This window comes from Oncorhynchus keta, chromosome 11 (assembly GCF_023373465.1).
Source record: "Oncorhynchus keta strain PuntledgeMale-10-30-2019 chromosome 11, Oket_V2, whole genome shotgun sequence".
Classification (NCBI taxonomy): domain Eukaryota; kingdom Metazoa; phylum Chordata; class Actinopteri; order Salmoniformes; family Salmonidae; genus Oncorhynchus; species Oncorhynchus keta.
This window is the reverse complement of record NC_068431.1, coordinates 28,752,787-28,764,147: the sequence shown is the minus strand read 5'-3', so window position 1 is coordinate 28,764,147 and position 11,361 is coordinate 28,752,787. Positions and strand designations below refer to the sequence as shown.

At 40.8% G+C, this 11,361-nt stretch overlaps 1 protein-coding gene across 5 annotated transcripts in view; it reads left to right on the top strand.

The window, feature by feature from the left end:
* Positions 1-1,598: 1,598 nt before the first annotated feature.
* Positions 1,599-11,361, top strand: part of LOC118390018 (E3 ubiquitin-protein ligase CBL-like) — a 30,186-nt gene continuing 20,423 nt past the window's right edge. The window contains exons 1-4 of one of the 5 annotated variants that reach the window (XM_035780131.2): positions 1,599-1,937; positions 2,053-2,150; positions 6,890-7,037; positions 8,394-8,641. In XM_035780131.2, the coding sequence (XP_035636024.1) occupies positions 2,131-2,150; positions 6,890-7,037; positions 8,394-8,641 (416 nt within the window). In that variant the 5' untranslated portion in view covers positions 1,599-1,937; positions 2,053-2,130. Of the gene's footprint in view, positions 2,151-6,359; positions 6,763-6,841; positions 7,038-8,393; positions 8,642-11,361 lie in introns of those variants that run through there. The other 4 variants (XM_035780130.2, XM_052529846.1, XM_035780133.2 and 1 more) reach the window with 4 other exon arrangements.

The window sequence follows — 11,361 nt, the reverse complement described above, 5'->3', positions numbered from 1 at the left end:
AATAGGTAACCAAATGGTTACCTGGACTATTTGCATTGTGTGCCTCCCCCCAACCCCTCTTTTACGCTGCTGCCACTCTCTGTTTATCTTATATGCATAGTCACTTTAACTATACATTCATGTACATACTACCTCAATTGGCCCGCACATTGGCTAACCGGGCTATCTGCATTGTGTCCCACCACCCGCCAACCCCTCTTTTTACGCTACTGCTACTCTCCGTTCATCATATATGCATAGTCACGCTAACCATATCCACATGTACATACTACCTCAATAAGCCTGACGAACTGGTGTCTGTATATAGCCTTGCTACTTTTATTTTCAAATGTCTTTTTACTGTTGTTTTATTTCTTTACTTACCTACACACACTTTTTTTTCCCGCCGCACTATTGGTTAGAGCCTGTAAGTAAGCATTTCACCTGTTGTATTTGGCGCACATGACAAATACACTTTGATTTGAAGATACAATAGTTGTGATGACTGGTTGAGTAGTTATAAATATCACTGAAAACCCCTTTAGTAATAGTGGCTTTCATTTGCATGGTGGTATTGTGAAAGTGGGGTGTAATTTGACTTCATCACCCAATGAGGCACTACTCTTAATATGTATTCTTCAAGGAAGCAGATGTTTTTCTAAGGGACACCCTAGAAGCAACAAGGTGGTGCAAACTCCAAACATTTTAAAGGCACTGTTTCCTTCCCCAGTGTAGTTGGGAGGAACGGGGAAGACCGCATTACAACCCTTAAAGAACTACGGTTGTATGATGGCCTGGATAAAGAAGACAATATTCTCCTCATGGAACCATTCAGAGAGACAGAGAGATTAGGAGACGTGGAGGTAGTTGATGACAAGAAAATAACTGTCTTTGCCTCTTTTGAGGAGCAGGAATGAAGCCATGTTTGAGTGGTCAAACCTTGTTTTTGTCAGCTTTGTCAATTGTTAAATGTGTTATGTTTTTTAGTAAAGATGATGTAGTAGTCACCCGAGTCTTTGATCTCTTTGCTGGCGCTGGTATAACTTAATGTACAAAGCACATTCAGCTTGTCAGTATGTCTATATAGAATAGTCTGTCTCCATTCTCATTAGGAAAGTAAATAGCATTATTAATCAGGATGGGTAGTAACTGTGTGTATATATGCTCAATTAAATAATATAATTAAACACTTATCAACACAATTTTAACAGGACACAAGTCTGCTCACTGCGACAATATTAGTAGCTTATCTCCAATATAGCATGAAGCTAAAAGTGTTACAACACATCTGCAGGTACCACTTTATATAATATTTCTTACGATCTTCAAAAATGCGTTTGTATTCAACGTGTGCCTTGCGCATACATGTTTGTTGTATTCAGTGTGTGACTGTCAAACCTCAAATGGACAAAGGGTGGGCGGGGTCAAACGTTTGACTCCGCCCACATTGAGCCCGGCCCCGAATTGCACGCTGCAGTCAGGGGTACTTGGAGAGAGGGGCTAAATAGCTGGTGGGACCAACTTCCTGTAGTGTTTTTTTTAATGAATGGATTTCAAAATAAAGGGATTTTTCAAGATCTGAGTCTTAAGTGAAATCGTAGAAACGAAAGAATTATCAAATGTGTTTATCGGTTTATATACGCCGAAAATAGTGCTCACTCGGGGTTTAAGATTTTTAAATGAGGAACTGCACTGGGATTAAATTATAACTAGAAACTATCTTGCCTAATTGCTTTACTGGCTTGTGCCTGAAGAGTGAAATTTGATTGACAAGGAGTGGTTTATTTCATATGCATGTCCCGTGGGCTATCAACATATCTAGTGTTCACTATCACAAACGTCAACGGTCTACGATACGACCATTACTCAGTAGACCTATGCACGCCATTGTTTCGTTGTTATTCAAATATGTTAGGTGCTTGAACCAACTACAAATCGGGTTCCATGAGCCTTTCTTGGTAGTTGAGACGTATTATGTGCGCAGCCAAACTGACGTATGATGTAACATGCAAGTATTAGTTTACTAGATAAACTGCTTTGATAAAAATCCGTACATATGCTTTCTTTACTCAGGTTGTTTCAGGTCAAGCTTATGGTGCATAGCCTGCTCTACCTGACGCGGTGCAGAGACTATTGGAAAAGGTTGGATAGATGTTTGAGCACTGTGCAAGGTGAGTTGGTGTTTTAGAATGTAGCCTGGTAGGCTTTTATGTTATTTGTGTGTCACTGGTGGCACCTTAAATGGTGAGGACAGGCTCATGGTAATGGCTGGAACAGAATACATGGAACGGTATTAAACACTTCAAACATATGGTTTCCATTAGAGGTCGACCGATTATGACTTTTCAACACTATACTGATTATTGGAGGACCAAAAAAAGCCGATACCGATTAATTGGACGATTTTTCTATATATATATATCTTATATATATTTATATATATATTTATTTATATATTTATATTTATATATATTTTTATATATTTATATATATATTTATTTATATATTTATATATATATATTTATTTATATATTTATATATATATATTTATTTATATATTTATATATATATATTTATATATATTTTTATTTATTTATATATTTATATATATATATATTTTTTATATATATATTTATATATATATATATATATTTTAATTTTTTAAATTTTTTATATATATATATATATATATACATACATACATACATACATACATACATACATACATACATACATACATATATGGCATCCATAAGTCTAAATATTGCTGTTACATTGCACAACCTTCAATGTTATGTCATAATTACGTAAAATTCTGTCAAATTAGTTCGCAACGAGCCAGGCGGCCCAAACTGTTGAATATATATCCTGACTCTGCATGCAATGAGAAATGACATAATTTCCCTAGTTTAATATTGTCTGCTAACATGAATTTATTTTAGATTAATATGCAGGTTTAAAAATATATTCTTCTGTGTATTGATTTTAAGAAAGGCATTGATGTTTATGGTTAGGTACATTCGTTCAAAGATTGTGCTTTTTTCGCAAATTCGCTTTATGAGAAATCATCCCCCGTTTGGCGAAGTTGGCTGTCTTTGTTAGGAAGAAATAGTCTTCACACAGTTCGCAACGAGCCAGGCGGCCCAAACTGCTGCATATACCCTGACTCTGTTGCACAGAACGCAAGAGAAGTGATACAATTTCCCTAGTTAAAAGAAATTCATGTTAGCAGACAATATTAACTAAATATGCAGGTTTAAAAATATATACTTGTGTATTGATTTTAGGAAAGGTGTTGATGTTTATGGTTAGGTACACATTGGTGCAACGACAGTGTTTCTTTTGCGAATGCGCTTGTTAAATCACCCGTTTGGCGAAGTAGGCTGCGATTCAATGATAAATTAACAGGCACCGCATCGATTATATGCAACGCAGGACAAGCTAGATAAACTAGTAATATCATCAACCATGTGTAGTTAACTAGTGATTATGTTAAGATTTATTATTTTTTATAAGATACGTTTAATGCTAGCAAGCACCTTACCTTGGCTCCTTGCTGCACTCTCATAACAGGTAGTCAGCCTGCCACGCAGTCTCCTCGTGGAGTACAATGTAATCGGCCATGATCGGTGTCCAAAAATACAGATTGTTATGAAAACGTAAAACTTCCCACAATAAGTTTGATCCAAGTTAAACAATTTAAAGGCAAAGCTACCAAATACTAATTGAGTATATGTAAACTTCTGACCCACTGGGAATGTGATGAAAGAAATAAAAGGTGAAATAAATAATTCTCTCTACTATTATTCTGACATTTCACATTCTTAAAGTAAAGTGGTGATCCCAACTGACCTGAGGCAGGGAATTGTTACTTGTATTAAATGTCAGGAATTGTGAAAAACAGAGTTGAAATGTATTTGGCTGAGGTGTATGTAAACGTCCGACTTCAACTGTATTTGTATTATTGCTCTTTATGTTTTCCCCGATACTGTATTGCTTCACTTTATATGTGGGGAGGTTGATCCTATAGTGGAAGTTTCTCTTCATTGGGTTTGTCACAGCGGCAGCTCATACATTGCAAACCCTTGTCCCCATGCCGTTTGCTGTCTCTGACATGGTTTTTCACTGGATGGAGATGTGGTGCTCGTTCCTCTTAGGGCTTGTATGTTAGTGAACATCAGATATCCCATTTGGGGCTATTGCCCCTTGTGCCCAAATTGGAGATAGAGAGGGAAAATTACCCCATGTCCACCAGGTTATACTGTGGATTTGAAATGGTCTTCCGGCAGGTCATGTCGTCCTCAGCACTTAAGTGGATCCACTGCATGCTCCATTAGTGCAGGAGTGCACCACTTGAGGGTACTGTATATTTGAACACACTGCCTCGACTGGTAGGCGAGTACTGGTCATGTGGAAGTTGCCAGTTGTTAACACCTGCAGGAGGAGTTGTCCAATATGTTGGTCTTCTAACAGGTGTCCTCAACATAAACGCATCCACTACATACTTGTTAAGGTTGGCCTCCCGGGTGGCGCAGTGGTTAAGGGCGCTGTAGCGCCAGCTGTGCCATCAGAGACTCTGGGTTCGCGCCCAGGCTCTGTTGTAACAGGCCGCGACAGGCCGCGACCGGGAGGTCAGTGGGGCGACGCACAATTGGCCTAGCGTCGTCCAGGTTAGGGAGGGCTTGGTCGGTAGGGATGTCCTTGTCTCATCGCGCACCAGCGACTCCTGTGGCGGGACGGGCGCAGTGCGCGCTAGCCAAGGTTGCCAGGTACACAGTGTTTCCTCCGGCACATATTATTCTATTCTGCCTCAAAGCCAAGAGTGACTCCCATGGGCTCATAGACATATGTGTTACAATGTATGTAGGAAGCAAAACAAGTTGACAACAGGCTCTGACAGTCAAGCCAGCAGTGTGTGCTGGCTCTAGTCCACATCTACCCTCAGAGAGAGTATGGCTTCCGGGTTGGATGTGCGCTGTGTTAAGAAGCAGTGCGGCTGGTTGGGTTGTGTATCGGAGGACGCATGTACCTTCGTCTCTCCCGAGCCCGTATGGGAGTTGTAGCGATGAGACAAGATAGTAGCTACTACAACAATTGGATACCACGAAATTGGGGAGAAAAAGGGGTAACATTTTTTTTTTTAAAGGTTGTTACCGAGTGTAGCACTGGCTTTTGGCCCTGTTAACCTCACTAATGGAGGACGAGTCATCCTGGGTGGTCCAGGTACTACTGAGCATGTGCAAGAAAATTGCCGCACCCTCAGCATGTGACTGATAACCTTTGACCCAGACTTCCTTGGCTGCTACAGGAGTACTGAGTGACCGCCCAAGAGGGTAGACTTTTGATGCCCACAGGTGAGATGTGATAAGCTCCAGTACAGTAATGGAGAAGTGCACCTTGAGGGTTCCCGGCTCTTTGAACACACTGTCTCGTCTGGTAGGCTTTTTGTGCATATTCGTTTTTAGTTCTTCACCAATGTGTTGGTGTGCCGCTCCTTGTTCAATGGAATGTAAGTTATTGTAATGGAGGCCTAGTCAAAATGCTGGATGAGAACATTACGTTTGGAGGGCAGCTGTACCTCCTCCATCTGTACACTACGAACCTTACTGGTCAGCAAAAGATGAGACCTCTTTCTTTAGCCAGGCTGAGAGCAGGACATACTCTCTCTGAGGGTAGATGTGGACTAGAGCCAGCACACACTGCTGGCTTGACTGTCAGAGCCTGTTGTCAACTTGTTTTGCTCTTGAATGCTTTATCCAGAACACCATCCTCTACAGTTCCTACATACATTGTAACACATATGTCTATGAGCCCATGGGAGTCACTCTTGGCTTTGAGGCAGAATAGAATAATATATTGCACTGCAGCACTTGGAATCCTAAAAAGTAGGTTAGGTGACCCAACAGCTGCCAACACAGACATAGTGCTGTCGTAGTCCTCCTTTGTTAGTGATTTTGTAACATGTAAAATATGTGGAACATACATCTTCTTCCTTTTTTACAAGGCACATAACTACAGTACATCCAAACCAACAATTATGACTGACAACACATCTTTGTTGAATTACTGAACTCAGTATATATAAAAATGTATTTCTCATTATAAACTGGGTGGTTTGAGGCCTGAATGCTGATTGGCTGACAGCCGTGGTATATCAGACTGTATACCATGGGTGTGATGAAACATTTATTTGTACTGCATTAATTATGTTGGTAACCAGTTTATAATCGCAATAAGGTACCTTGGGGATTTGTGGTATATAGCCATGGTATATTGGCCAAGGTCTGTATCCAGGCACTCCGTGTTGTGGTATATTGGCCATATACCACACCACCTTATTGCTTAAATAAAGCATGAAGAATGTGCCTACGTTTTTGTCATTTGGTATTTTTTACATTTTTTTCTTGTTTTGATTGCATTGTAATGTTTGTATTCATTAAAAACGTAATTGTCAGAAGTGCATTGTTTCATGGGTTTCAAAATTACTTTTATTTTGACATTTGAAGATCATTCCAAGCCGGAAGTTAGCCAATTCACTCTACAGGCAAAAAAAAAAGCTGAAACATAGGAAGAAAACAGACAGTAGTTACTTTCCTATTTCGCTGAATGTCTGAAGATGTACGCCTTTGTATTTACCTGTATCCAAAGATAACAGACGGGTCAGAAATAAAATAAAAAACAGGCAGGAGATTGAGTTATGCAAACCCCTGTCTTTTCCGGCGAAATGAGAAGGCGGATGAGGACTTTAAATTAGCAAGCTCACGATGTTCTTCGTCTAGCAAGGTTTGTGTGATTATTACTCTTTTTATCAGATAACAATAGAGACAGTAATCACGTCAGTTGTCTGTAAATACGTGCCCAGAATTGTCATTCATTGACCGCCTCGGGGTTCTCCCCCGGCCGGCGACAGAAGCATGGCAGGAAATCCGAGGAGGGGCGCAGGTCTCATCGGATTGATGAAGGACGCATTTCAGCCCCATCACCAGCTTCTCCAGCCTCACCAACCTGCAGTGGTAGACAAGAAAATGGTGGAGAAATGCTGGAAACTTATGGATAAGGTAGGTAACAAGCCATCTCATTTCCTCTCTGGTCTTATGGGAAGTGCATTTAAATTGCAAGAATACTTAACATGTGAAATGCCAGGTTTACTGTAATGTCCATAGTGTAGCAATAACAAAACAATAGGTCACAGAATATAGGAGAGATACAGTTTGACAGTCTTTTTTTCTAAATGAGGGGAACAATTACCCCGACTAATCATGTAAATACTATTTATTCTGCAAAATGAAGCAAATGTTTTCAGACATTAGTTATTTTTCTTCATAAAATGGTATCCAATACGTTGTTCCCACAAATGGCCCGAATTTCACAAATTATGCTAATTAGGCAATATTTAGTATTTTGATTTCAACAGTGTACAAGTTGTCTTTGGCAGGAAGACTCTTGGCTATTGAGTTTCACAACTAAGTCTATTTTCAAATGTGTGATTGAACTATCACGTGTTTTTTTTCAATATTGATTTTTTGCTCACTGACTCCGTACCTGATCCCTGTGTCAAATGGCCTATTCAACCAGAACAACAATACCAAATTATTTTGTCATGTTTTATATATTTGTCATACAATCGTGTAGGCCTATCATTTGAGGTTGTATATGTTCCCTTTCCTACTACTGGTGTGGTAAAAATATCAACACTTACATTTTTGAATTGTATTTTCTCAAAAACAAAGATGAGGACTACTTGGTGTACTGTCATTAGACAATTGAGACCATAACAAGGGACTGGCAGGCCTGGTTGAATGAACCAGTTGAATTACAAACATCATCCAGACTGTAAATAATTGGTTTAACCACAAGCAGGAGCCACAATGTAAACGTTGAATTCTCCACTTGAATGTAAATCACCAGGTCACTCATACCCCAAATTTACTCTCACACTGTGTATCATGATATGCTTATTCTGTCTCTACATTCAAATATCCATCTTCCCCATTCATGCAGTTGGCCCACACAAGCAATAGAACATATTATCATAAATCATAAAGGCAGAACAAAACAAGTGCATCTGTATCCTGTGTCGTTGTTTTAATTCCATCCCAGTGTACGCATGATATTACTAGTGACACTTTCAGTTCTTGTAATTTCTAGAGCCAGACTTGCTCTCCTAACCACTTACCTTGAGCAATTATTATGACCCAAGACAGTTTTTTTTTGTCTTGACAAAGATCAAGTGTTGACACAGCCCATCCATAGACAGATGTAGAGCAGAGAATGTAAGCTTTCAAAAAAGCAATAAAGGGGTGGGGAAAAATAAACATCTGAGAACCCATTGTTATATGACCAGTCATTCTGGTATGCGGGACTGCTTTCTCCAGTTTCCTCCGACCTCGTCTCACCCTCCCTTTCCCACACAGGTGGTGCGTCTGTGCCAGAACTCGAAGGTGGCCCTGAAGAACAGCCCCCCATACATTCTGGACCTACTGCCAGACACCTACCAGCACCTCCGCACCATACTGTCACGCTACGAGGGCAAGATCGAGACGCTTGGGGAGAATGAGTACTTCCGGGTGGTGATGGAGAACCTGACCAATAAGATCAAGCAGACCATGAGCTTGTTCAAGGAGGCCAAGGAGCGCATGTATGAGGAGAACTCTCAACCCAGGTAAAATGGAGGGGTATATTGCGCCTGCTGATAGCCAGTCTGTTTCTGCTATAGCCAACATGTTGTTTCTTCAAGGCAATAGTTTATAAACCAAACCAAAATATAAATGCAACATTTAAAGTATTGGTCCCATGTTTCATGAGCTGAAATAAAAGATCCCAGAAATGTTCCATATACACTAAAATGTTATTTCTCTCAAATTGTGCACACATTTGTTTACATCCCTGTTAGTGAGAATTTCTCCTTTGCCAAGATAATCTATCCACCTGACAGGTGTGGCATATCAAGAAGCTGATTAAAACAGCATGAACATTACACAGGTGCACCTTGTGCTAGGAACAATAAAAGGCCACTCTAAAATGTGCAGTTTTGTCACACAACACAAAACCACAAATGTCTCAAGTTTGAGGGAGTGTGCAATTGGCATGCTGACTGCTAGAATGTCCACCACAGCTGTTGCCAGAGAATCTAATGTTCTTCTATCTACCATAAGCTTCCTCCGTCATTTTTGAGAATTTGGCAGTACGTCCAACCGGCCTCACAACCACAGTCGATGTGTATGGTGTTGGGTGGGTGAGTGGTTTGCTCATGTGAGCAGAGTGCCCCATGGTGGCGATAGGGTTATGGTATAGGCAGGCATAAACTAGGCACAATGAACACAATTGCATTTTATTGATGGTAATTTGAATGCACAGAGACACCGTGGCGATATCCTGAGGCCCAGTGACGTGCCATTCATCCGCCGCCATCACATTTTTCAGCATGAACGGCCCCATGTCGCAAGGATCTGTACACAATTCCTGGAAGCTGAAAATGTCCCAGTTCTTCCATGGCCTGCATACTCACCGGACATGTCACACATTGAGCATGTTCGTGATGCTCTGGATCAACGTTTACGACAGCGTGTTCCAGTTCCTGCCAATATCTAGCAACTTTGTACAGCCATTGAAGAGTGGGACAACATTCCACATGCCACAATTAACACCCTGATGAACTGTATCCGAAGGAGCTGTGTCACGCTGCATGAGGCAAATGGTGGTCACACCAGATATTGACTAGTTTTCTGATCCACACCCCTACCTTTTTAAGGTATCTGTGACCAACAGATATATATTCCCAGTTGTGAAATCCACAGATTAGGCCCAAATTAATTTATTTCAATTGACTGATTTTCTTACAATGCATTCGGAAACTATTCAGACCCTTCACTTTTCCCACATTTTGTTACATTAGCCTTCATCTAAAATGGATTAAACATATTTTTTTCTACATACAATACCCCATAATGACAACGAAAACAAGTTTTTAGAAAGCTATAAAAAGCATACCTGATTTACATAAGTATTCAGACCCTTTGCTATGAGACTTGAAACTGAGCTCGGGTACATCCTGTTTCCATTGATCGTCCTTGAGATGTTTCTACAACTTGGAGTCCACCTGTGGTAAATTCAGTAGATTGGACATGATTTGCAAAGGCACACACCTGTCTATACAAGGTCCCACAGTTGACAGTGCATAGCACAGTAAAAACCAAGCCATGAGGTCTAAGGAATTGTCCGTAGAGCTCCAAGACAGGATTGTGTCGGCACAGTTCTGGGGAAGGGTACCAAATAATTTCTGCACCATTGAAGGTCTCAAAGAACACAGTGGCCTCCATTATTCTTAAATGGAAGAAGTTTGGAACCACCAATACTCTTCCTAGAGTTGGCCACCTGGCCAAACTGAGCAATCGAAGGATAAGGGCCTTAGTCAGGGAGGTGACCAAGAACCCGATGGTCACTGACAGAGTTCCTCTGTGGAAATGGGAGAACCTTCCAGAAGGACAACTGTCTCTGCAGCACTCTACCAATCAGGCGTTTATGGTAGAGTGGCCAGACGGAAGCCATTCCTCAGTAAAAGGCACATGACAGCCCGCTTGGAGTTTGCCAAAAGGCACCTAAAGGACTCTCAGATCATGATAAACAAGATTCTCTGTTCTGATGAAACCAAGATTGAACTCTTTGGCCTGAATGCCAAGCGTCACATCTGGAAGAAATCTGGCACCATTCCTCCGGTAAAGCATGGTGGCGGCAGCATCATGCTGTGGGGATGCTTTTCAGCGGCAGGGACTGGGAGACTAGTCAGGCTCGAGGGAAAGATGAACACCGCAAAGTACAGAGAGATCCTTGATGAAAACCTGCTCGGGACCTCAGACTGGGATGAAGGTTCACCTTCCAACGGGACAACGACCCTAAGCACACAGCAAAGACAACGCAAGAGTGGCTTCGGGACAAGTCTCTGAATGTCCTTGATTGGCCTGGACTTGAACCCGATCAAACATCTCAGTAATGCTCCCCATCCAACCTGACAACTTGAGGATCTGCAGAGAAGAATGGGTGAAACTCCCCAAATACAGGTGTGCCAAGCTTGTAGCGTTATACCCAAGAAGACTCAAGGCTGTAATCGCTGCCAAAGGTGCTTCAACAAAGTACTGAGTAAAGGGTCGGAATACTTATGTAAATGTAATATATTTTTTTAAATATAAATATAAATTTGCTCATACATTTCTAGAAACCTGTTTTTGCTTTGTCGTTATGGGGTATTTTGTGTAGATTGAGGAGCAAAAAATAATTAATGCTAATGTAACAATGTGGAAAAAGTGAAGGGGTGTGAATACTTTCCGAATGTACTGTATATGAACTAACTCAGTAAAATCTTTTAAATTGTGGCGTTTTATTTTT